Raw genomic sequence first — 26,643 nt, forward strand, 5'->3', positions numbered from 1 at the left:
TTAATCCTTCGAGAGCAACTGTGGCAGGTACAAATTGCCCGGCACACTTCACAATTACTGCGTCGCTTGTCCTCTCGCTGTGTTGCTGCTGGGAGTTGCTGAGGAGGCATCGCCTGGAGCAGCAGGGGCTCCCCAGTCACTCACTGAGCAGCCCTGCGATGTGTGTCCTCACGTGGGGAATAAATCAGAACTGGGAGGGTATGTCTGTAGAGAAGCCAGAGGAAGGGACAGGAGGCTGGTCCAGCCTTGGCTGTGCTCAGCCAGGGTGGCCGAGGACACCAGAAAGCCTGCCACCCAGCAGCCCCCAAAGCCTTCGTGACAAGATTTGTGCAAGTTCTGCGTTTCTACAAAATACTTTGTCTTTCATCCAACACTATATTTCACAAGGAATTTTGTTTTGGCAAGAAGGCAACTCTTTTTCCACATTTCACTGGTTTCTAGTTTCTGGAGACTTCACAGTTTTGTTGCTATAAACAGTCACGCACTTAAACTGATTGGCCTACTAGCAGCCCTTGAAAGACTGTTTGAAATAAAAGCAGCTAAGGATAGAAAACCGCCTTTCCCGAGGCCTGTTATTCAAATCACTTTTGCGCTGCCCTCGGGAGGGATGGCCTTTGGTTATAAGCTCTGCTCTATCAACAGAGAGTCGGCTGCGCATGACCACAATGGCAGCACTCCAAGGACTGAACTTTAATGATGAATGTCACAAAACGCTGCTACATGGGCTCACTCTGGGGAAAGTAATTCTGTGTACAGTACGTGATCTATGTCACCTGGAGTCCTTATCATTTCTTTCAGCTGTTTGCAGAGTTCTTCTATGTTTGGGCTGCGGAAGGAGCGGCATTAATTCAGAGTTAGTAAACCTGCGGACAGGCAGAAATAAAATGGATCTGAACTTTTAAGCTTGCTATAGCAAATGCTGCATGAGAGCGAAGAGATGGTAAACTGAACTTAGCAAGCTTTAATTCGGGTCTATTTTCATTATACTTTCTATTGTACTGTAATTGGTACACTATTAAGTTGTCTCTTGGGTTATTAATTACTCCTCTATTAAGGAAATGAAACTTAAGTCAAGAATTTTGCTGACAGGGAACATGCAGAAGGATAAGCAGGATCTTTTTAACCATTAATATTGTTACTATCATCATTAATCATTACTGCCATATATCATGCAACACAGTTCCTAAACTTGAACTGGTAATATTGTGCAAGGTGCCGTACACGGTTGTCTCTACCCAAGGAGTGCACAGCCTAAATTTCATGGCTTTGCATGCTTATCAGCCTACCTGGAGCAACCGTTTCATGGATTTCCAACATGGTTGTACTTCTGTCTTACACGTGTATCATCTGTGACCAGCAGGCTTCTTCCAGCTCCTGCTGGTTAGAGAATAGCTCACTTAGCTGGAAATACTTGTTGCATGAGTGACCAATACACATGCTCATAGGTGCTTCCTGCTAGCTAGTCAGAAGCACTTCCCTCTTGTTCCTCCCTCCATGAAATTTTGTTACAAAAACAACAACAAAAAAATCTTATTTCCTTTTAAATTTGGGAGCTTTTTTACTACTTCTTATTTTTTTAACAGAAATCTGATAGCTTCAGTTCATAGTTTTGGCAAGAACCAGCAACATTTCTCTGGAAATCTTGGGCTTCTCAGGCTACGTTTGTATGACTCCCTGAAAACATGACATTTCCCATAAAACTATCTGTTCTTTAAAAAAAAAAAAAAAAAAAGTAATTTGATTCAGGGAAAAGGTTTTGTTAGAAATATTTTGATCAACTCCACATGTGCCTTTCCTGTCAGCTCCCTGTGCAGCAGGACCACCCGCTGCCTGCGGATGCAGTAGTTGCAGTGGCTTTGCACGGTGTCGGGGCTGCTGCCAACTGCCCAGCCGGTCTCCAGCCTGAGCCAGGTGCTTTCGCAAGCTTTGGTGAGAGGCAAAGCAGCCAAAACCTCTGCAAGGTGCCACATGATGTGGCATGACATGGAGACTTGCCCTCTCCTCCTCCTTCCCCAAGCTTGAGATACGTTTGAGGCTTAGGTAAGGTTTTGTTTTATTTAACTGTTGCATTTTTGCAAGACTGTATTCCCTGAACAAACCTAAAACTATGGCTATCGTGTAAATGCAGGCTAGCCTCCATCGTGCAAATTCCACGTCAACTTGTACTGCACAATGCTTAAGTCCAAGTTAGCTTTGCACAATACTCCCAAATTTCAGCAGGATTTATCAGGCTGAGGATCAGTGTTACTCTGTGCTTAAGGCCCTTGCAAGATTTTTGATCAGGGCTCGGCATTTTCACAGATACTCGGTGTGAACTGAAACAACCCATTAAGGCACCAGGGTTATTTCTCCACCACCCCCCCAAATAATCGCTACACCTGATAACTGAAAGGCCACAGACTTTTAACTTAAAGCACATCTCATGTAGAGACCTCTTTTAGGTGCTTAGATCAGAATAACAGGGTAGCTAAGTAGGCAAGATATTTGTCTAGATTTGCTGTGAACGAGCAACTGTTTAGGCAAAACCCACCTATTTTCTATGTAAAAGGCCCTCCCCCTTTAGGGTCTGTAGTATTTAAAATAGATTTTATGTGAAAAGAGCCATGCAAGGTGTTTATTTTATTTCCTTGCTTTCCTTATATACATAAGAAATATCCTGTGCACAGTGGTGAAAAGAAGTTGAGTCTCCTCAGACTGTCAGATTGATGGTTTTTAGTGCACTGAAGTGTAGTAAAAAATGGAAACTATAAAACAATATAACATGAATTGTCTAGACCTTTAAACCTACTCAGGAAATCAAGAGAGAGATATATATATTTAAAGAAACTCAATAAACCTTGTTTTTAAGATTGTGAAATTTGCTTTTGACAGGGCTGAAAGTAAACATGGTTCAAGGCCAGTGACTTAATTCTAGGTGACACCACTCCTAATCCTTTATGGCTGAATCCTTCAGTTTTATCTGTGACTCTGAGAAAACGTCTGTCAAGGCTGAAGTCACTTGCACCAGGGGATTAGCAATTTTTGCATTCTTTTGAAAGCTTTGGTAATTCCCATCAAAGTAACAGACGCCAAGGCATGTCTGGAGACTGTGGGCAGTGGCAATCCTTACACCGGCGTACAGATTCTTTCGGACCTGGACCATGAGAAATAGTACACATCTGTAGCCTCTAATTCTGACCCTCGTGCTATGTGCTGGCCAAAGCTCTGTGTTGTCCTCCAGCTGTGGGTGAAGGGGGAGAAGAGGGAAGATGTTGTTGCTGGTTGACCCAAGGGTGGAACCACTATATCAATTTCTTGGTGTTTTTTGGGGTTTGGGTTTTTTTGTTTTGTTTTGTTTTTAAAGCCCGGAGTAATTGAAAGCTGTATAATGAAAAGGCTTTGGGCATCTGCAAGTTCATGAGCTAAGAAGCTCTTCATTATGAATAAATCATAAAAAGTGGTCCAAATCCAGCAATCTGAAGGAGTTTAGCTTGAGGAAATGCTTTTAATGTGTGCATGTCATCCTCCTTTAGCAGGACAAAAGTCTGCTGCTATCAACTGCTAATACAATTATTCTCTTCTGGCTTAATTGGTAGAGGTCTTGACTCTGGTGCTAAGATCCCAAGTACAAGCCTTTATGTTTTCTGGCATCCTGTAGCAGGGGGATGGCATTACGGGAAGGGCTAAGTACTGCAGCGTGCCAGCCTGGGTTTCAGTACTTTTATATGGCATGTGGCATTTCTGAGTATCTCACAGCATTGGCTGCTGTATTCTGGCTGACCTTCAGGACACCTCATTGTAAGGAACCTGTGTTAGCCGTCAATTATTAAGAGGATTTGGGGAGATGTTATAGATTTGCTCAATAGCTTCAAGGAAAATTATAGTTATCTTGTTAGACTCAAGAGTCTGCCAGTTTTCATGATAGACACCAGTTTTATTAGCAGTTCTGTAAATTCTGTTGCGGGGAAAAAGAAGGCAAAAGCCATATTGTTAGTTATAATGTCACTGAGCTTTCTAAGCACAGGTTAGAGAGGTGGTGTCATCCTTAGTGCAGGGAGAATTGGCATTGAATTTTTAAGTCTGTGTTTAGGATCCCAAATAGGTGGCCTGACTTTCAAAAATGCTGAGCACATCCCAAACACCTTATGAAGTGAGACCCTTTGAAGCCAGCTGGAGCTGCTGGGCACTTGGAGCTTTTGAAAATCAGGATCTAAACTCCATTTTAAAGAGCTCCTAATGTTAGTCACCTATTTTTGAAAATACTGACCTATGTCTGCCGGCATCTAGAACAACCTCTGTGTTAAAATAGTGTTTGATGGAAAGAGGGGATGTGATCTCCAGTGCTAAAGGGAAAAAATCCTGCTCTTTTTGAAAGCATATTCTCTGATAAGAAACATATTGAGACAAAAATGAAAGTTTCCTTCCCCCCTTCCCCTTTTTTTTTCTTAAAGACTTTTGTTCAGAATCCATGTTGTGTGGTTTGTATTTTTGGCCTCCAGTGTCTATTTGGTGCCTCAGGATATAACAGGACTTTGAGGAATCTTCAGTAATTTGGAGTGAAGGCAAGATGGTTGAGGAAAAAATGTGCCTAACCTTTCTAAATGAGTTGCTCCAATTTTTATCCAATGTAACAATAATGGTCTAGTTGTAAGCCAGCCTTGGTCTAACTTGCTATTTGAATTTCCTTTCTTTTGATACTGTCTCTGATATGTGTGAAACCTAGAGTAAATTTCTGACCCCCTGTTCTCTTACGAAGTTGGCAGAGTGACCAGTAGCAGCAGGATGGACCTCTTCAAACGGTGGGAACGAGCTTGTATAAGAGGAAGTGTTATTAGGAGTAAAGCTGTTTCGGAGGCAAAAAAGACCCCAGGACTTGCCCCCTCCACCTAGGCTGAGCTGCAAATCTGGTAAATGACTGGACCTGGGTGTCAACGTTGGTAGATGTCAGAGCTGATGAACCTGACTGAGGACTTCTCCAGAGTGATTTACTGTGGCTCTAATGCACATTGCTGGCTTTTTGCTTGCCCACAATTAATGGGTCCTTGTGTAGGGTCCTGAAGAAGAAAAGCTGTCTCTCTAAAGTCTCCTGCAATCAGAAAGCTGTTCTTGGGGGTGCCTGCTATCTACTTTTTAGGTAACTCACAAGAAACAAATTGGTCTTTCTCTTGTAGTTATCACACTTCCCCACTGTGCTCAAGGTCTTTTCCCAGGCTTTTTCCCAGGCTGCAAACTGGAGCCATCTCCATAGCTAGAGACTAAGTCAGGGGCAGCACAGGGAGCGAGACTCACTAAAATCAAGAAAAAGGGGCAGGGGGGGAAAGGGGGACACACACAAAAAACCCCAACCCACAACCAAAAAAAAAAACCCCTGAATGTTAGGTTGCTGGAGAAAGAGAAAGAAATGTTCAGCTTAAAGCAAATAAGCCAGATCCCTGTTTTACAAAGCTGAGGTCAGTTGGGAAGTACTCTGGAGCTGTTTGGAGCCGGGGAGCATTATGGTTGTTAGTATTCTTTGCATTATGTTATCTAAATGTAAATTCCTGTCTCTGATGTAACATCCTAGTTAGACCCTAGAATTTATGAACCAAACAAAGGATGAAATGTGAAAAAGTTGAGAAGAAAAATCTGCAGCTCTGTCTTTGTGTAATTCTTACCGAGAGCTGATATAAATGGAAGACAAATCAAAGGCAACAATAGCGCCGCACATTTTATCTCACACCCTGTGATGCATATTAGTGTTGTTTCCCATTGTGAGCCAGAAAGAACATTTACAATTTTAGAAAACACTGCATAATGGCTCTCCGCAAGGAAGAGAAGCAAGCGTATGACTGCCAGTACTGACGCTTGCTTTTTCCTGGCCTGCAAAATTGCTTTTCTGGAAGCCCTGTTGTGGGCAAAATTTTTCTACCCCACACTGTGAATTTTGAATTTGGCCTTAAAATTTTCTCCAAGAAATAGAGCAAATAAACCTCATTGATTTGGTAATCTAAATCCAGTCTTTAGCCTTGCCAGGAAATACCGACCAAGCCCATCATCATGTGGCGATATGCTCCTAAGGTGCAGATGATAACACCCAGGCTGGTGGATAATTTTTTTCTAAAAGCAACCCACAGGAGTCATCTTTACTGTTGTGCTTTTCAGTGTTTTGGAAATACTCCTGGCTTCATGGGAGGAGGGTGAGTGTCAGGAGGATGGGTGGGTATTTCAAGTGTTAAACACCAGCTACGCTATCGCTGTCTCGCTCTGCACCTCCCTTAAGTCCCCAAAATGTCAGTGGCAAAAGCTGACTTTTAAGACATGCCACTGAAATACGTAGAAGACCGTGATTGCCACCACGGAGCTGAAACGCCCGCTGTAGCAGCTAGGTTGTTCTTTTAGGCTTGTCTCGGTTTGGGAGTAGGTGGCATGCGATTCCCTCTGACAGCGCTATGATTTAGGGATTTTGGTCTGCTCATGGCTTAGTTCTATGTGCTCTGTGTTGAGAGGAGGATGTGGTTATTGCCTGCTGGCATAGGGCATCCGGAGGTTAGACCACCCCTTGCTCTGATGTAGTTGTGCTGTTTCCTGGGGAAACATCTTACTCCACGTCATCGTCGTAAAATCGTGTTCTTATATTCATCCAGTTAGCAGTAGAAACTAGAAATGGCATCCACGCTTAGGATGTAACATAGCACTTGCAATATGTTTGCTTTCCCGCCCGTTCCTTTGAGGCTGGCTGGTGTTGGCTCACTCACTGCTGTAGTGGAGGATGCCAGGCTTTCACCAGAGAAACGGGGGCAGCAATCAGCATTAATGACATCCTCTGACAGCAAAAGCCGCGCAAATCTCCAGAAGGCCGATTTCAGCGATGGCTCCTCTCCACAGGGCGCAAGGTGCTTTCCAAGCAGAATGGAGAGCATTGCCTTGGGTAATATATCCAGCATCGCCATCTATCACTCGGCTATTCCCTTCTTTACAGAGGGAAAACAACCCCCAGCCATTTATTTACGAAAAATTGCTTACTGCCCTTGAATGTAAATATATTCGCACAGGTGTGCCTGTGTGTGTGTTTTATTTAAACATCTGTTATATTTTAATGAGTCACCATCCAGGTCCTAAACAACAGCTCTGAGAACTGGAACAGGTGAGGAGCTCAGTAGCAAAATTAGTCCTTTATAGCTGATTTGTGTTTATCACCATATAGTTAAAGCTGACTGTAAAATTTTGGCTTTGAAGGAGTCAGAGCAGAGCTCAGGTTTTTTTTAAAAAAAAAGGATATGTTTCTTTAATTGTTTTTGAAAAACTATCATTATTGAACATGTGTGTCAGTAGGGGAAAAATATGGTAAGTATCATCTGTAAGGTCTTTGTTACTGAGTGCTGCCAATTACCACTTCTTTTCAAGCAAATGAGTTCCGTATTATGTTCAACTTGGTTTTAGGAAGCTAACAGGTTTCTAAAAATTAAAACAGAGTGCTCGGTCAGGAGGTGATGAGCCTTTAGAAATACAAGTACTCTTTCCAGAAAGCAAGTCATTTCAGCCAGGTGTTGTATACTCTACCTCTAGTTATCCGAGTTTTTATTGAGGTTTGATTTTTTGGTGTTTGGAGTTTTTTAATTAATTTTTTTATTTTTCATGCTGGCTGTTGTATCTTTATGTCACAAAATGTTTGAAAATTACAGCGTACCAGTAAGGTCACATCTATTAGCAGAACTTAGTTGAACTTCATGTGCCTCTCCTTGTTGTGAATATTCTGTTCTATTTTAAGCTGCAAAATTTAGGTTGGGGTCTCTGGATAAATAACAGAAGAGTCTTTCTCCTGCACTGTACTTTGTTACTGCCTTTAAGGTAGATCCATACGCCCTCCTTATTTACCCTTCTGCTGCTGTTCCCTGCCTCTTTGAAGGTCATTCTTCATATACTTGGCAATAGTCTCCTTGAAAAGGAATTGAACGGAACATTTTCCAGGGCTCCTCTCTGACTCAGCAGCAATCTCTTTCAGAAGCAGTGACCCCAGAAATAAATGGTTGCAGCCATAAGGGTAAGCGGCCCCACCTGTACGTTACCAGAAACTCAGGCAAACCTCCTTTTGTCCTGTGCAGATGGCACCCTTTTTCACCCCATCGTCCTCTCCGCTGTAGACGGAGAGCGGGGACTTCGTAAAAGATGCGGGTGCCTGGCTGAAAGGAACTTTTCTAACTTCCAGTTCTTGGGCAATTTGCTATTTGTGTCCTCTCAGGTTCTTACCCTCTCCCTCCCCAGCCTTTCCTTATAATTTCTTTTATAAATATTGTTTCTATTCACTCCCAGCACCCACCTAGTTCTCCTGCAGCTGCTTAGGGCTGAGGACTGGCACAGGCTCTTCTGTTTGGAGTGGCTCCTTTGGAGGGAAACAGAAAGTTTCTTTCCCTTTTCTGAAATAAGTAGTGTGGTGTTCTGACAAATCTGGCCTACTTAAGAGATCCAGGACCTCTTTGCTTTCACAGTCTGTTGCTTTGCTGTGGTTGCCTCAAGATCATTTGAAATGCCCAGAAAACACAGTGAATGCAAGATTGAAATGGGATAAGGGCAAAGTATGTGCTGACGGAAAATCCAGCGGCAACACGAGCTATTAAGTTGTTCGTGTTGGAGGGGAAAGCAAGGCCTATTAAAGCCACTGGGATCCCAGATCGGTTCTTCAAAATTAAGGACCAAGTCCTTGCCCCAGGTTAGTGGTGCAAAGGGGAATTAAACTTGCCATACAAGGACAGACTAGGTACATGGTAACGAGCATGGTGAGTGTGCAGAGAAAATAATGTTGTGATGGGAGTGGAGGTGTAGGTGTCATTCTGCCAGCCAGCGGTCGTTCAGCAGGCTTGCTCCCATAGCCATGGAATTAGAAGAACGTTTCTGAATGCCCAACATCATTCCCCCTGGTGAAAGCTGAGCCTTAGGAGACCTGGAGATTTCCTGCAGCTTACTCAAAAGGGTCTTCCAGGGCTGTAATTCCTCACACCTACGCAGCTTTTTAGGGTCAGGAAGCTAGTGATCAGGAACTGAACCAAATCACTTAAGAGTTTCATAAACAGTTGAAGGTGGCAGGGAAAATGACAGAACGGGAAAGAAAGGTAAATAATCATGCCATTTCTATTCATTCAGAAACCCTTCACTTTTCCTAATACTGCTGAGCATGCTATCTGCCTTATTTGTAGGCAGGGAAATGGAGCACTAGGGCTTTGGAAGCCATTCAGGACAGGTGATCTACTAGTTTGAATACAGCCAGGCAACATTTTAGTTGTGTTAACAGCCAGCGATTGAGGAATGCAATGAAAGCCTCTGGGTGCTCCATTTCAGACATTCCCTGCTGCAGGCTTCTTCTCTGATGAGAGCTTTCACAGAATGAACGTCTGGAAAACAGCAACGTGGCCTCTTACACAGCTAAGGCTTTGTCAGAATAAAAAAATTCAAAAAGGGCTTTTCTTAAAACGATATGCCCTTGTATTCATCAAGCGCCTGCTGTGTGCAGGTTTATCCTGTTGTTACAGAGAGACAAAAGATACAAAGAGCTCCTGATGGGCATTAGCGATTTTAGAGACGCCCAATTTGTATGGGTCTTATGGACCATATTGCTGAGAGACAATGCTCACTGCACTCCCATTCCCACCTTTAGGGAAAAGGAAGCGTAATGAGATTTACTAAGAGTGTGTTTAATAAAGGGTTGGAAGGGGATAGGGATAAGCGGATCTTAGACACTTTTAAATCGCGTTAAAAAAAATTGTGGTTCAGCTTGAGCTGGCAATAACAGTGGCTGGAAGCAGGGCGATACCTTTAGGTACAGCTGCCTGCACAAACACAGAGAGCTGACATGATGCATGCTACACTGGAGGGACGGGGAGCCTCATTGCACTGGGTTACTCTGGGAGACAAAGCCCGCATGCCAAAAGGGAGGGTAAACACTCCATTTAACAATGAAGGGGCTGCAGCGTGAATCCTGACAGCCCACGCGTGGCTTTAAGAAATGATGCTCAACACCTTCAAAAGCCCAGCAAAGCTAGCGTCCTGGCCAGCACACCCTCCTCTCAAATCTGCATCCTTGAGTTTTCTTTTCATCTCTATGGTGCCTAATTGCTGGGGTTTTTTTTGATCAAGGTAGAATATTCCTGATGTAACAGATGGAGATGTTTGTTGTTAATGAAGCCACGCTGAACAGTGAGAGGCACCTTTGCGGCAGTGCCATTCCTGCAGACTTGGCGCCGTCGTGCTCGACCTGTGCGTTGCCGAAGGATAGCGAGAGGAAAACTGCCCGCCATCTTGAACATAACAAAGTACAGATGGACAGCGATCGCTGTGTTTGTTTTAGAGCCCTGAGAGCAGCGGGTTGGGTGGTTTTGCATGTAGAGCCATACAAGAAGACAGCATAAATCTTTTATGTGGTAGAATCTGGTCTGGTTGAAAGGGTCAGTCAATCCCGGATGGAGGTGTCGAACAGGAGTCAAACTGAGGCCTTGCATCACAGACAGCTTCAGTTTCTAAGTGAAGCAGCATTTATAATGCTCCTAAAATACAGCAGTAAACAAAGTACATGAAGGCTTGACAGTCACATTAGCAAAGAGCTACAGTGAAATGACTGGGAAGAAGGAAAAAACAGCCCTGGCTATTTGCAGAGCAGGCAAAATGGAAGTGATTTTGACAGATAAGACAATGCAGCTGTGGGTCAGAAGAGCTTTGTCTGTCTTTTTTGTTGCTGCAGATAAAAAATGTTGTCTTCAAATTTTAACCAGGGAAATTTGGATTTTAATGAGCCTTTGTCTCTCAGAGTCTCCCAGTTAGGGGAAGCATATTTACAGCTAAACTTGAAATAATAAATTTCATTCAGTGGGTATGAATCAGGGAAATCTGGATCGTTCAGAATAGCTGCAATGTGGTTTTCATATTACACAATGACAGAGGTGAGTTTTTCAAAGTATACAACACGAGTAGAAGCAACCACTCTACAAATAATTTACGACTAATGAATTTCCTGGTTGCAAACTGTCCATGAGCAGGATAGTATTTGATTGGAATTCCTGTGGCAACACCCAAAATTGCTGGGCAGACATGTTACAGGAATAATGACCTTGCCATCTTGCCTGTAAAAATAGAAGTAGTTGTCTGGACTATTGTATTATTGATAACCCTTTTCTTCCTCAAATATTCAGAATTATCTTAGGGCCAGTACTTCCCATTTAGCTGCAAAACTTCTAAAATTGGAGAATTTTTAAGATTTAAATTACCTTGGTGTTGCCTGATTGCACTGACGAAACTCATGGATGCATGAATTCTGTTTTTCTGTTTGTCTTAAAGCTAGTCTACGACCTCATAACAAGCTAGGAACTGATAGCAGAAATCCAGATTCCTGATTCAGAGCCCACTTGACAATCCCTTACCCATACCCGGTACGAGGACTCTGCCAAGGCTGGTCTTCCAGGCTGGGCTCTGCCAAGAGAGCCCAATCTCCCAGGCTCACTTGATAGTCAGCAAAGAGAAATAAACTCCTTTAAGGTGGGCAGCTCAGAGTAGAAACCCAGTTCAGGTACCTTCCAGGAATGATTTATCGATTCTAGGGGGACTACGTTGGGATTTTGCTTTGAATTACCTCGGAGAGGAGCCTGCCTCTCTCTCCTGATTACAAAGGCACACTTCAGTACACAGCAAAGCCTTGCTGATGATCAAGTAAAAATGAGTTTTATGGATTGCTCTGTGTTACAGCTTCTAAGACTGCATAGTTGCCTGCTTTTATCACTTGAAATAGATGTAAACCTTGTGCAAAGGGAGGAGGGTTACATTTTTTACTTACTAGGATTTATCAGGGGTGTGGAGAATAGATGTCTGACCTCTGTACTCGGGCACTTTTAAAATTGATGCTAATGTACCAACAACCACCACATCTTCATGTTAATCTCATGAATTGCACATGAATCTGGAACTGCGTTTCTCCAGAGAAAGAACAGCGTATTAGCTGTAAGCACATGGAGCTATTGACAGATTGTGACTGTAGAGGAGAAAAGAAGATTAAATAATAGTACAGAGATTTCCATCTTCCTGGTATATATTTGTTTAGTGTGTTTCAAAAGGCTAGGAGCCATCCTTGCTTGCACCAGAAGCCTGTTGTCACTTAGTGCTAGGCTGGTTGTGTAACCAGCCTGCAAAGGGTTCAGGTAACGAGCTCTGTCAGGAGCGCAATTGGAAATGGTAATTGAAATTGAAAGTGGTGTCTCCCAGGCTCCCTCCCCTTCAGTAACTCTCAACTCCTGCTTGGAGACCCGAAATACCTCGCTTGTTCGTGCTCTAACCTGAAGCAATCAAAACAAGGGGGTGAGGGGAGGCCTCTAGAATAAATTGGTTGTCAAGGCGGTTCGGGTATTGATCGAGTTCTGCTGTTTATGTGAAATGGGCTCATTTCTGTGTGGCACACGGTTTTACTGCACGGTGGGGAAGAAGCCTTTTGGATAATACCCTTTCCACATGCATCGGCAGTATAGTGAATGCTCCTGTCCTCCACCCGCAATAATAGCGAGGGAAGAAATGAAGATTTATATTGAGTCTGAAAGTCTTCCCAAAAATTGGACAATATAATGTGCAAGCCCTCTCCCAAGGTTTGTGGTGGTGCTCGGCTTTGTTAAGGTTTAAAGTATCTTCTACCTTGTTTGTCCCTGAACGTTGTTACCCACTATCATTTTCTTGCTGACAATATCTAACAATCAACGTACCCTCTAGAAAAACCCAATATGGCCATAATCCCCTCCTAGAAGGGATGAGGAATCAGTTCTTCAGACTTGGAAAGAAGGTGAAAATGCAGAACGCACATTAGGGCTCTTCTGACAATGTTTATGGCCCTAAACCTCTTGAAAAGTAATTTTGCACATCTGCTGCTGCTGCTGTTACTCTTTCCAGCCTCTCTCTAGGGCTGCCCACCCTGAGAGGCGAACCTATAGCTTTTGGTGTTGAGGGCCCTCGACGCCTTCTGCTTTCGTCCCTGTGACGGCAGCCCTAATTAGCACATGTGCACACGTGTGCACACACACATGTATATGCACAAAATGTCTTCTCTTTAATTAGGTTCTTTCTTCATCTAGCACCGTGCCAATAATCCTTTGCACCTGTCAGCTGCATGAGAGATTTCTGAAATCAAAAGCGAGAAACCTTTTGGCAGCGTGGTGAAGCCAGGAGTGCTGGCTAGTTAATGGGACATCTTGTGATAGGGGCTGGGAACTTCACACGGGCACCTTTAAGGAGCTGACAAGAGGAGAGTGACTAGGTATCTCTTGCTGTTAGAGAAACTGGGAGCCAAGACGTAACCTGTCATAGCGTATCTGCTTTATTTGGTTAATAGGCGGTGTTTTAGAAGAGGCAAAGTCTGATTCAGAGGCATCAGCTGCCAGTCAGAGTGCATTGGCATTTAGCAGGGATCCCGAATCCCTGCATCAGACATCCAAGCATCTTGGTGGGAAGGGCTGCGTCCGCTGCAGGCCATGCTCATGGTGGGAGGGTTGGTTTCCCAAAATTTTGCTTTTCATGGAGCTGTCCCCCCCCAGCTAATCAAAATGAAGCACAATCCAAATTTCAGTGTATCTTCCTTGATTTCCTTGATTAACCAGTGCTTTCATAGTCACTCAAATTTCATATTGATTTTGCTAGAGGAAGTCAGGCAGGAATTTTGAACATACCTTCTCAGCCTTGTATTTGACCAGCTCCCGGCTTCCGCAATGGGGTGGCCTCCGTTTATCCTTTGCATGAGCGAAAAAGAGCCGTGGGTGAGCGCTGGGAAAGCTTAGGCCTGTTGACGCATAAGAAACCTCAGGAGTAAACCACACTCACTCTTCTGAATTCCCTGGAGAAGTGTCAGGGATTTGATGCGCCTGCAAAGGGACCATCTCAGGCATTCGATGACAGGCGGGGTTCATAGTCACAGGTGTTTACAGACATTTTGTTTGTTTGTACGGGGAGATGATTTACACCAGTGTGGAAGGGGTGGAGCTGGTGATACGAAGATCTGCTGAAGGATTTCTGCACTAGAAACAAGTTCTATCAAAATGATGGGTGACGTCTCCATCACTGTAAAGTCATCCATCGCACTTGCCCCCGTGCTTGCTGAAATGGCTAACTGAGCTTTCCGGTGGCTATTTTTTGTTGGTTTCTGTATGTGCTGCGTCCTTAGTTTAGCATTTCAACGCTTCACAGAACCATAGGTAGCGTGCTGGAAGTTGCCCCTGAGAATAGCGTTGCCAACATAGCGAGCACAGAGACTAAGATCCCCATGACAATGTATTGGCTCACAGATATGATTAGAAGGAAAACTGGCTGAAAACTTCAGTGGTAGATACATGTTTTTGGACAAAATAAGCATAGTGCACTGAAGTGCATTAAAAAACCTCACTCTAGACTTCCACAGAAAGGGGAAGGAGGTGTTTGTGGGACTGTGAATATTTAATCTCTGTTGCTGAAGAGGTAAATGATTTCAGCGTAAGAGTAAACTGTTTTTGAGATGTCTCAGTCCTTGCTACACTTTGCTGTCTCATAATAACCACCCAAATGTCTGGATCGCTTAGCAACCAATAGCCTGACATCCTGTAGTTCAACCGCAGGATAGGTGCAACAGGCTTTATAGCAGCCACAGAAGTAGAGAAGTAGCGTGATGGAAATTAACTAAAAATTGGCTTCTTGGCGCTCTAAATGGCAGAATATTAGGAGGACTGTGTACGAAACAGCAAAACCACTTTTTTTTTCCATTTCAGATATTGTTAGGAGATTGAATCTAAGCTTCCAGACGAGCCTGAGGTAGAAGAGATAAAAATGTTGAGTTACAGCGATAAAATGCATTTTCCTAAATTCAGATTCTACTTTGTGTCTGACTACCCAATATATTTGAATTCTCACTGTATCTATTTTTATTCTGCTAGCTTGAGAAACTTTATAAGTGTGATTAGGTCCCCATCATAAATTGCATTTTATGAGCAGAAGGGATTCTTCAAAAATGATGAGAAAAGAATGGCAGGGAGGCAGAAGCACACACCATGATGTGGTTTTAACAATCCCAGTTAGAAAAGACTGCAGATTGCTACAAATATTCAAGCAATTATTTTCAAATCATGTTCCTCCCCCTATATCCTCTGCCCTTTTCTCTAATGGCTGCCACTATACAGCAGCAGAGTCTATAAAGGTAAGAGCATGCCAGAAGAAAAAGAAAAAAAACCAGGCATACGGAGTCTAAGAATTATACGTTAATCAGGTACTGTGAGTACTGATTTTTTTCCTTTTTTGGCTTTTCTTATAGGGATGCAAGGGAAAGAGGAAACTTCTGCGGAGCCTATGAAAGTTGATCTCTCATGTGAAGCAGCAGACATTTCAAATAAGGATGGTATGTTGTTCTAATATTTTAGTTGTCCTGAAGTGGATATGTAGCATGCCTTTCTGGGGTTTTTTGTACACTTCCCCCCAAAATAGGAGTTAGATTTATAATCTCTTCAACTGAGTCTTCCTGAGAGTCTTGGAAGTCTGGTGGAGGTACTTTTCAGTGCCCTACCCCTGCTCTTCTAGTTGACTGGGTTTGTTCAGTTGGTTTGTTCAATCTGCTTGCCTTTTAACTAAACAATATTTTAAACCCACTGTAATTTTGGTTTGGATACTGAATTGGCCAAGATGTGTGTGATCTCGCACAGGAGTCAGAAGATATTTCTGAAAATGTCTGTGCTGGTGCCCAGCTCCATTGTGGGGCAAGCGTTGGCTGTATAACCACTCTGAACTCGTATGTTGGCCTCCTCCTAGCTCAGAGCTGATTTTCCTTCCTCCTCCTCCTTCAGAGTCCATGCATAGCTCAGTCTGGTAGCAGATGGAAGTTCCCTAGGACATTTACGATTGATAAAATTGTCACAATTTGGTGGCCCAACAGCAGTTCCAGTCAGGTTTGTGGACATTATCAACCCGAATCTCTTGACTTGGAAATGAGGGGGTTTTTGTCACTGAGGAGTGAACGGACGATCCAGCTGTCTGACAAAGTCCCGGCAAGGGCTGAGTACCAGGACACTGCTCGAGCTCTGCAGTGCGTAACATATTCATAAACAAAAAAAAAATTGTTCTTCTAGGTTCTTTCTGTGTGTAAAGAAATAACAGATGGGATCAGCATCCTGGCGCTTAGGTTTTGGTGAGGCAGACCCTTTATCACTCCTCTAGATCAGCTCTTGCAGCTTAACGGAGCTATGTAAGGGGTTTTCTTGGTTTTTCCTCAAAGGGTCCTCTTTACTGCTCCAAACGGCAGTGGGTTTGGAATTGGCGTTACAGTCCTCGTTTTATTATTGTGGACTCCTCCTGTAGCAAAGGCTGATTTTTAACTCCTTTAACCTCTTCATCATTGGCATGGCATACTTTTTTACATCTCAAAGACAAAACAATTAATTCTTTTTGATATTAGTTATGCAAGAATCTAATGATGATTTCCTTTCTGTGATGTCAGATCATGCTGCAGTATTTGAATCGGTGGCTGATTTAGATACTGGCCTGTAGGGAAGTTTTTGCAAGCACAGGAAAAGAAAACGTGCATAATGGATTTTCTTTTTTTAAAAATACTAGGGATTATGCTATTACTAGTAAGCATGCTGAATAAAGCGAAACCAGCCTTCTCTCCTCATCCTCTGAACAAACAAACCAAAAAGTCATAGTCACATTAAAATATTTGAATTTCAAATCCCTGGAATGGTCTGGGCTACTTAGTGAAAGCAAATCCAAATTTACTAAAAGAATATCTTAACGGATTTCCTGCTGTAAAGAAAAGCAATTGTTTAGCTCTTGTAACGTGTGCTGTAGCGCAGCACAGCTGGATCAGCTGACAGCTTCTGAAATGACAATCATGATGGGTTTCTTTGTTTCAGATCTTGCTTATCTTCTAAGGTCTTCTACATATAACTCATCTTGTAACTTCCTTTTCTGTGAACTTTCTAAGTTATATGAAGGACAGGAAAAGGGTGTTTGCTAAGGCTGCAGAAAAATGCTCTGCTGTTCAGGGAAGTCTTCATTTCTCTACAGCTTCAGTTGCTATTGGGATCGTGTTACAGGGTGTTTTTTCTTGTGGACATATATTATTACATGGTTAAAAAAATTAGAACAGAGGAAGGATCAAAATCCCCATGCTCTGTTTTATCTGAAGGGTTAAGTTTCACTGAAAAAAAGCCCTAAAATTTTCAAATGTACCAGGTACTAGTTGAGATTAAAAAAAAAAAAAAGAAAAAGGTTCCCTTTGACAGTAATTTTTATGTAAATTGCCTATTTTTTCTCTGGTCCCTTTCCTTCCGCCCCAGGAGAGCTCATCGCTTCACAGCTGAAAGCACAAGCATATATTACCAGGTACCCCTTGGCAGCCTGGCTCTTGTGTTTTAATTTCATGTACCCTGTCACAGTGAAAAGTGCTTTAGAAATGCAGAGAGTTTAGACAGCTTAGGTGGATCTCAATATTGGTTCATCTAGTGGGCAGGACCATAATAGTGATATGTTTCAGAGATGACTATTATTTGAAAGCTGGGCGTGATTCTCCATCAGGAAAGCTGTCAGAGAGTGCACGTGTAAGTCTGAATAGGGGCGTGTATGCAGAGATACAGGTTGCTGCTGGCAATCTCTGTCAGCCACTAGAGCGAAGACCCCTGGATATTATATTTTTCATACCCAGGACAGATTTGCTGATTAGTATTTTTTAATGATGACAAAACCCACCTTTGGCAATTGGTTTTCTAGACAGTGTTTCCCTGCAGGCAGTGTTTCCCTGCCAGCAGCCTTTTTTTTTTTTTTTTTCTTTTTTCTTAATGCCACCAAAGCTTTAAATATTACTAAGGTAGATGTTAGTTTCCAGGTGGTATTAGGTGGATCAAACCCTTCACTCCTTTCATAATGGGGTTACTCATTGACGTTTTTTATTTCAAGCCTGTGGAAAGCTGCATCCTCACTTGCTAACACAATAGGAGAAAAGAAAAAGATGAAGGCGGTGTCAAACCTGAAATTTCCCATTTTTTTATAAGCTTGTGCAGGCTGATGAATGCGCCATTAGCAACCTGACCTTCACGTGATTCACCAGAGCAACATAAAAGGAAGATCTCAACAGCTAACACCCTCATGCTTTATATGGTGTTGATGTAATATTCAAGAAACAAGTAACTACCAAGTAAACAAGTGCATGTGTTTTATCACCGCACAGCGGGTTGAATTCAAAATAGATGGTTTTCTTTCTAGGCAGTCTGGAGTTATAGCTGAATGTGCTATAGCCAAGTTATGTAGATGCAAGGGGGAAACATTGTTTAGGAAGTGGCTGCAGAAATGGGTTATGTTTGCAAGTAAGAGTCTGACCAAGCTCCTGTTTAAATCAAGACGGTAATACTTCGATGTCATCTGCAGTCCAGGTCTGCAGCATAATATCCTGGGGTGGGGAAATGCGCTTTCTCTTGCAGATGACTCTAAAACTGGTTTTCCAGTCCCCCGTTTGCCTGTCTTCTCTACTTAGATGCTACGCTGTGACTCTTGGCTACCTGACCTTTAAGCACATAGCTTTCGTGCAGGGGAGAGGCGGGATGCCTTGCTGCCAACGCACATCCACTGGGTCAGCCGCAACTGCAGTGCTTTGACAGATGTGAACTACGTGCTGGGTTATTTCTTCTCCTCTTGTGGGGAACTTGCTTGCTTTTGGGGGAAAATCCTTCCCTGGTCATAATTTGAGAGCTGCTAAGCAACTCACAGATTGAGAGGAGGTGCAGACAGGTCCTGCCCAACGGACCAAAATTTAAGGGAAAACACACAGGGAGAGTGCAGAGGATGTCCATTTCCACTGCACAGAAATGTCCATTTCTGGCATAAAAAGCCCCGTGGGAAGCTGCAGAAGAGGGAGCAGGTAAAACTGAATTTAGGAGATGTGCAGCCTCCTTGAACTTCAGGTGCTTTGCTGAGCTGCTGGCTGTTGTAGCATATTACGGGTAGGTGCAAAACTGCCGCTGACATAAGGAAGCAGTTTAACACCTCTGAAAATCATTGTTTAGTGGGGAGAAGGCCAGTTTTGGCTTGCGATGCGATCGAATGTAGCGTGCCCAGGGCTAACGGCGTCGTTCCGACACTGACTCGTGCTGGGAGGCAGCGAGGGCTGTGAGTCACATCCCTGCCGTACCCAGTGGCAGCTCTTCCATCTGCTCCTGCAGTAGGTGCTTCGCTGCCGTGTCATTTTCCGGCTAAATATAGAGGATTGTGTAGGTGGCCTCACAGTGACATCTGTTGTTGGGGTTCACCCAGTGGTCTGCAGAAGCTTATCCTTTAGTTAGATCTTCCTGTCCCTACCAGAGTTAATGCGAAGAGCCGAGCTTAGTCACAAACACATCAGAGGAAGCTAACAGCGAAACCTGCCAGTGCCTTGGCGCTTGCGAGCCACCGCCCCGCTGCGGCGTGCACGGCGGATGCTTTTAGCGCCCGTGATGCAGGGTGCCTGGCTGCCATTTCCACCGCAAAACAGTGGGACTTGGTGATTCCTTTTGCTTCCTCGCTGCCAGAGGCTCCAGGTCCCAGGCCTCCGCCGGGGCTCCCCCATGCTTTTGCATTGCCTGTAAAGCATTCCCAGGTGGTTTGCAATTTTCCCCTCCTCTATGTGACATGCTATCAGCGTGACAGGGATCAACTCCTCATAGCCATAAAAAAAGGGAGGAGAAGGAGGCCTTCTCATCTGGGATGCTGACAGAGCCTAACCACAGGTTTCAAATCAAGCTTTATTTTGCAGGAGATCTCTGTAAAACGTGAGTGAAGCCTTACGGTATTTTCAGAAAACCCAGCCAGTGAAACTGGCCAGCATAATGAGGCTGAGAAAGGCTGCTGTCGTCAGTGTGCAGCAGCCTTCCCTTAATGATTTTTTATTAAGCATCCTGTCTTTGCTATGCAAATGTGGGTAAAGAACACAACATTGCTAAATGCGATGTGCATCAGAGCTCCGTAATGAGGAGCGGATACTTTTCTTATTATTCATTGCATACATCCAGGAAGCCATTACAGTATCTGTTCTGCATATGGATGATGAATAATTTACAAATAATTTATCAAAACCCTAACAGGTGTATTGACATGATATTAACTCAGAAAGAGATCATACTGCCTGGCTGGAAGTAGCGTTGTTATTGATTTCTGGCTTTTTTTCCCCCTCCCATCTTCCCTTAGTTTCCAAATCTCCCATTCAGGTCTGAGGTTTTTCCCCATCACCCAAGTCAAATGACTTGTAATCTGCAGTTGATACCACGACATAAAGCATGGTTAAAGAAAGAAAAAAAGTCTTAATATAAATGGCTTAATTCAAATTCATTGCAGAATAAATACTAATCTTAAAAATTCACGTGCTGACATAACCCTTTGATACTTAGCCTAGATAGGACCAATCACACCTGCCATAGTTTAGATGGTACTTTTGACAAAGGTCATGCTGAAATGAGTTTCAGCCTTCTATTTAAATTATTTCTTATTTTTTAGTAATTTTAAATGAAAAAAAAAAAAAGATTGTTTTTGTAAATGGATAGTACACGAGCAAACTAGTATGGGTAGGAGTACAGTGATGTTGCCCTCTCCAGGCTCCAGCAATTTCCAGGTTAAGGACACCCAGAGGCAGTGGCAGCACCTCTGTAACTGGAGATGGATCCGCGTTCAGCCCACAGCCCAGCCCTGGGTCCTGCCAGGGACTTTGTCAGAAGCCTGCGGATGTTCGAATCACAGGGTCAGGACCGCTTAGCCCAGCGAAACTCTAAATCAGCCTTTGGAGGTACCTGTATCTCTGCCTGTGGCCTGCAGAGACAGAGGAGGGTCATTGAGCTCTTGAGCTGGGCACCTGGGTTGGGCACCAAAGTCAAACTGGATGGATGCGGACCAAAGGAAAAATCTAGATCTGGAGGCTTGCATTTCTAGCGATGCCAAAGCCTACACCCTGTCAGGACTGCTCGTCGGGGTTTCTGTGTTAGGATGTTTATTGCCCTTGGCTCTCCGATGCAGGTTAGGATGGCTGGCCTAAGAGACCTTTTTTGCATAGATTTTTCAACTCAATAAATGTCCCCTTTGGGTTACAAGTGGTTATTACTCAACGCGATAAACTTAACAAGTATCATGAATAGAATTTGATGACTGTCTCGGTTTGTTTTCAGCTGAAATGAATAGTCAAGTTGAAAGTATAAATGAGCCTACAGAAACAGAGCGGAAAGCTTAAGTAACAGGTGAGACCTTTATGGCTATTTTTTCCCCACATTTTCCAGTCAGTTTCTATTTGTAAACTTGCTTTTAAAATGACCTTAATTAAACTTAGAACTTACAAAAAAAAAAAAAAAAAGGAAGACAGAATACAAAGGAAAAAAATTGTCTAATATGGCCCATATTACACCAAAAAATGAAAATATCCAGTAGACTTGATTTGTCAAGTAAATATTATAGTAGCAGTCTGCAACTGTAATGGATTTAGACAGTGCACGGTCTTAGATCATCAGAAGGCAAGACAGCACCGAGATAAGGAACGGAAGAGTAACCGAGTGAACAATTTTTGGCATTGCTTAGGAAAATGACAGGCAATTTATACCAGTTGGAACCGAGCTCAGTTCTGTATGATCTGTATTCTGGGAACAACAGGTTCACGTCACGAGGGGTTTATTGCCCTTGGCTCTCCGATGCCTAACGTCACTTGTAGCGATACTGCTGAAAAACAAGGCAAAGTCAGCGAGCTGCCTTCTGGAGCTCTGCTGCCTTTTGGAGCTTGTTAGGGCTTTATATGCTAAATGATAGTGCTGTGGCAGGAGCGTGCAATGGTGGTTGTTGCCACAGAGTTTGTCATAAGCATAAACATCCTCGTCCCTAAATAAAAATGAGTAATTTGGTAGGAAGACAGAAGTCTGAGGCTCATCCCCAATTACAAGAAGCAGTTGCCATTTCTCCCTCAAAAGTAGTTTTTAAGCGTTAATGCGCACCGCTTCCTTTGGCGTAGGGTTATCGTGAGATGCCAATATCATATAGAGCAAGATACGTTATTTATGCTTGTAATGGGATTTCATGTAGCTCAAGATCGAATATAGCAGCTTTACAATGGCAGCAGCTGTATCACAGAGATTTAAAATACAAGGTCTTACTACTGAGCGTAGCCCTTTGTCCTTGTCAGCATATAGACGGTGTGCTGCCATACTGCTGGAGTGAGAAATAAGCCTGATGGGGTCCCTGGTAAAACGTACTGAAGCAAAACTAAAGACTTCCACAACTCTTTCTCCCCCTCCCCTAGCTTCTCTTCGTATATTCTGTTCAATAAAAAAAGGAAGAGGAACTAATGAAATCCTCACTGTTAGAAATACATGGAAAGGTTAATACCCTTCCTCAGTTTAAAAAAAAAAATATATCTGACGGTTATTACTGCTTTCATGTGGCCTGTAGGAAGTCTGTGTTTCATGCTGCATTTTCCCATGGAAATGAATATCTGTGAATGTTTTGGGCTGGAGTTGTTTTTGTTTTACAAAAGCAGAGTTCACAGGAATAATACCACAATTAGAAATCAATTAATAAATGTCTTCAATTCCACTGCAAGACCTGGCTCTGCCAGCACCTTTCTGAAGCAAAGGGGCCCGAGCTGGGGCACGCCACGTCTTGCCCAGCACTTTACTGGCATGCGCAGTATTAGAAGCAGGCATCGAATCCTTCACAGCTCTCTATCAGAGTCCTCCCAACCCTGTTGCTGCTTTCTTAATTGCAAGGAGCAGGTCCCTGGGGAGGACTGAACAGCCTGTTAAAGTTTAAAGAGTCTTGCCGAGGAGATCCCTGTGCTTACTAAATTTAGTATTTTAACTTGTTTTTAATATGTGTTCTGTGGTCTAGCACCGAAGCACCCACCAGAGCTGGGGGTCTCTGATATCAAGCTAGGTAGTATGGTGCTATGGAAAACCAAGAAGCCCTAATGAGCACAGTCAATTTGCTATAGAGATTACAGTGGCTGTTACATAAACTGTGTGACACATAGACGTGCTGCACATGATGGAAAGAGAAAACTGTAGGCATAGAAGGATGAGATCTGGGTTCTGTGCAGACATTTGAAATTTTGCCTTTTTTTTTTGTCTCCCCTGCTGCGGCGAAGGAAGGATGCAGGAGAGCAGAGACCCGAGGAAACCTGACGGGCAGGCGCTGACATCCTACGGCATCATTCTTGGCAGAAAAGAGCACGCAGAGATGCTCTGCGGGTTGGGAGGGAGGGAGCTTTGGGGAAATGACTCTTTGCTTTAATTTCTCTTTGTTCTTCATCGCATTTTGTTCTGTAAGCCTGTTGGAAAGAAACATAACTTCCCAGTTCTAACAATGTTTTGCAATTATCCCTGCAATTACAAGAGTTTCTTCTGAACCGTGACTCCCTGTCTTACATTGGGTCTCTTTTGCACCTGCATCATATAATCAGTAGCCTGTTTCCAGGCCCACCGCTTTTCTAGCATCTTTGTCTTCTTTCCCAGTTATGGTACTGTCTGCAGGCAACCTGTGGCAGCCAGCTTATTCTCTTCTTCCCTGCCCCCCCCATTTTTTTTTAAAACTGGTCCCTAGGATATAAATGGAGATTTGTTTCGAGAACACGAACTGCCACAAAGGATTATAATCTGCACACACTGATAAACAGCCACCCTCCTTGTGCTAGGGATTTGAAAGACTAGATGCTCCAAAATCTCAGAAATATTGATAGAGACAGCCCTGCATGTTGCCCGCCTCCAGGCTTGTCGATCGGCAGCTCCTGCCGGCACCTGCCAGCAGGTTGCCATGTCCAAACCCTCGTTGCTAGAAGAGGTGCTGGCTGGATTCCCTTGAGTGCGTGCTGGAAGCAGAGTTTGCGCATTAGCTCTATCATCCCAATGCCCCATCGCCTGTGGCTCTGCCCTTTGCCTTTCTCTCTGGCACGGGAAAGCTAAACCGTATCCTGCCTACGCTGTCACGCTCCTCTGTGGGTCCTACATGTGAATAACGCGTGTGGCCTCAAATAGCCAGTGCCCCCCAAATCAGTCCTGCTTTTTTCTGGTTAGCTCCACACGCCGCAAAATCAGTGCCGTAAGTGTGACCTTTGGGTGCAGGTAGGCAACAGATACTTCCTCGAGCCTGCAAGTGACGGAGGATAACAGGCACTCTGCATTCAAGGCATCTTTAAATATGGTTCCCAGCTTTAACTGCTTCACACTGTATCTTGTGTGAGCCCTCATTATATTTTCTACTGCATATGCATGATTTCTTTTTTTTAATTTTTAAAAAAAAAGCAATTAACAGTTATTTGGATAAGAATGTCTCACCATATGTCAATTGTTCTGCCAGCAAATGCTGCGCTGAAATTTTTAGAAAAGGAACAAAAGGGTTTCACGTACATTTCCCAACCGTGCTGTAACCAAAACTGATAGACAATACACACGATGGAAGGGCACGCAACCTGTGTCCAGGGTGTGATGTGCTACAAACCGTATTTTAAAATGCTGCTGATAATAATTTGATCATTTTAAGCAAAATAATTGATTCTGTTCTTCCACACCCCCCCCAAATATGCACAAATCCCAAAATAGTTATTTACTAGCCGGCCAGAAAAAAAAAAAGGGAAAAAAAAGTAAAAACCAAGGTAAGATATATCTCTCTCTTCCTGGGTTTATCCCAGCTAAAGTAATTTGGTGATAAATCGCCTGCTGGTGTAACAGTGAGTCAAATGTGGCCCTAACGCACCTAGCGCTGGCCATGGCAGTTGATGGCTGCCGTCAGCTGCAGGTTAATTCGAAAGGGTGTCAGGACAAACAAGGATTAGAAAGGAAAACAAGAAAAGCCCCAGATTTCACCTGTCTCCATATGTGTGGCTCCAGCATGTTTGCCTGTGGTGGGATCAGAAGAGTATTTCCGTGTGCCGACTCCTGTGGTGTTTTAACCCAGGTGACACTAGTGCCAGAGAAGATCTTGAGGAGCTTCTTTGTCATCCGTTGCTCCCGGAGGTCAGTGGATGCATAACTCTGAACTGGATCAACTGTGGAGGGAGTAAATGAGCTGACATAGCCTATGAACTGGGTTTATAATATTGCTAAGTTTACCTAAATTTGCTAGATACTATTCCTCTGGCCCTTGCTCTCCTTGGAGCACCCTTGAAGGGACTCCTTGTTCCCTTTGAGGTATCTGCTGCCTTTCTTTCCCATCCCTCAGGTCATGCTTGACAGAACGTGTCCTTTGGGACACAGATTATTTTTTTTTCCCCTCCCTGCTATTCCTTTACCTTGTTTCTAGCCGATTGCAGTTTTGCAGTGGGAGGCCTTGCGGGTAGTACCTCTGCATGGTGCACATCCCGTAACCTTCTGTATGGTTTCCATACCAGGTGATTTTGATTGAAATGGCCTGTCATAATCAATGGGGGAGGAGTGGATGAATACCTTGGGAGGAAGGGGAATAAACACATTAGGTGTCTCTCCTCCTAATTCCCCTTTTGTGCAGTTGCTGTGAAAAGACCAGGATTGAAGGGCTCCCTCCATCTAGGTAAGTGAGGGAACCAGCCTTGCAGGGCCGGGAATGAACTCGGCGAGCTTGACTTTTGAGCTGTGCGAAATGTCGAGGAGATCTGAGGTGGCCAGGTCCTCAGCCAGGGTGAACTGAGCCCTGCAGAGCTGTGATAACTTCAGCCAACGGAGTAGCCAGTCCCCTGAATGTAGCTCTGCTCTTGGTTTTGTTGTGCTCGGCCTTGGGCAATGTTAACGGAGCTGTAGGCTGCCGTTATCTGTGTATTGGATGTCAGTCTCGCCATTGCCAGCCTTGGTTTTAGCGAGGGAGCCAAAGAGAGAGCCCCACAGGAGGCTGGCTGCTGAGGTGTGACGGTTCAGCAAGGAGAAAAAGACTCCTTAAGCTCCTTGTGGGGACTGACCGATAGTTTAAAAAAAAAATTAACTGCAAAGATCCGTCACATTAGACACTCTATAACCCCTGACAGTAATTTCATTGCACTTTTTATTTAACCTTGGTCCTTGAACAGCAGCAAGTCTTTGAAACCGTGAACCGTTTGCCTGAGGTTGCAGTGGCAGAGCGTGAAGCCCAGGTAGGAGGTGTAAAGCAGGAAACGTAGGACTTAATCAAGTCCTTACAAGGCAATTTGCAGCCGTGTCTCTATCTGTCTTTCTTCAGGTGGGTTTTGGTCTGAGTTGTTGGGGTTTTTCACTCGTCACAAAGTGAGTATAGTTTGGCAGTGTGAGTTCTTCAGCTGAGTTAGTAGTCGAGGCTGGACCCATTCCCCTCGATGCAATCTCTGCCACTCTTGCTGGAGCTGCAGAAATGCAGGGAGCTGGTTTTGTAGAAGAGCAAGCATCAGACCGACAATCACCCCACAGGGATTTATGTCAAGGATTTTGGTTTAAACCCGAAATGTGTTTGTGGTAGGTGGCATAAAGAGAATAGCAGCCCTTTGGTGCTGATGTTTGCATACAAAGTATCAGGCTCTGCTTGATCGTTGTTTCTCCTATGTCTGAAAGTGCTCATCCCTACCATTAGGCACAATATTCCTCGGGCTGGTGACTGCTCCGATGACAAATGGGTTTCCTTCCATACAGACATCCAAAGGGGATATTTGAGATGTAGTCTGTGATAATGGGTCATACGTTCGCTGCAGCTAATTGTCAATATTTCTATAAAACACTGAGAAAGCCTCTCCTTGAATTAACACTGTTC

General features: G+C 43.8%; 1 protein-coding gene across 1 annotated transcript in view; it reads left to right on the top strand.

Annotated features, from left to right (window-relative positions):
- Positions 1 to 21,172, top strand: part of MACROD2 (mono-ADP ribosylhydrolase 2) — a 905,314-nt gene extending 884,142 nt beyond the window's left edge. Inside the window, exons 17-18 of the mRNA XM_075708098.1 lie at positions 15,251 to 15,334; positions 21,111 to 21,172. Of these exons, the coding sequence (XP_075564213.1) occupies positions 15,251 to 15,334; positions 21,111 to 21,172 (146 nt within the window). The remainder of the gene's footprint in view (positions 1 to 15,250; positions 15,335 to 21,110) is intronic.
- The last annotated feature ends 5,471 nt before the right edge of the window (positions 21,173 to 26,643 follow it).

The sequence above is a fragment of the Pelecanus crispus genome, chromosome 3 (genome assembly GCF_030463565.1).
Source record: "Pelecanus crispus isolate bPelCri1 chromosome 3, bPelCri1.pri, whole genome shotgun sequence".
Classification (NCBI taxonomy): domain Eukaryota; kingdom Metazoa; phylum Chordata; class Aves; order Pelecaniformes; family Pelecanidae; genus Pelecanus; species Pelecanus crispus.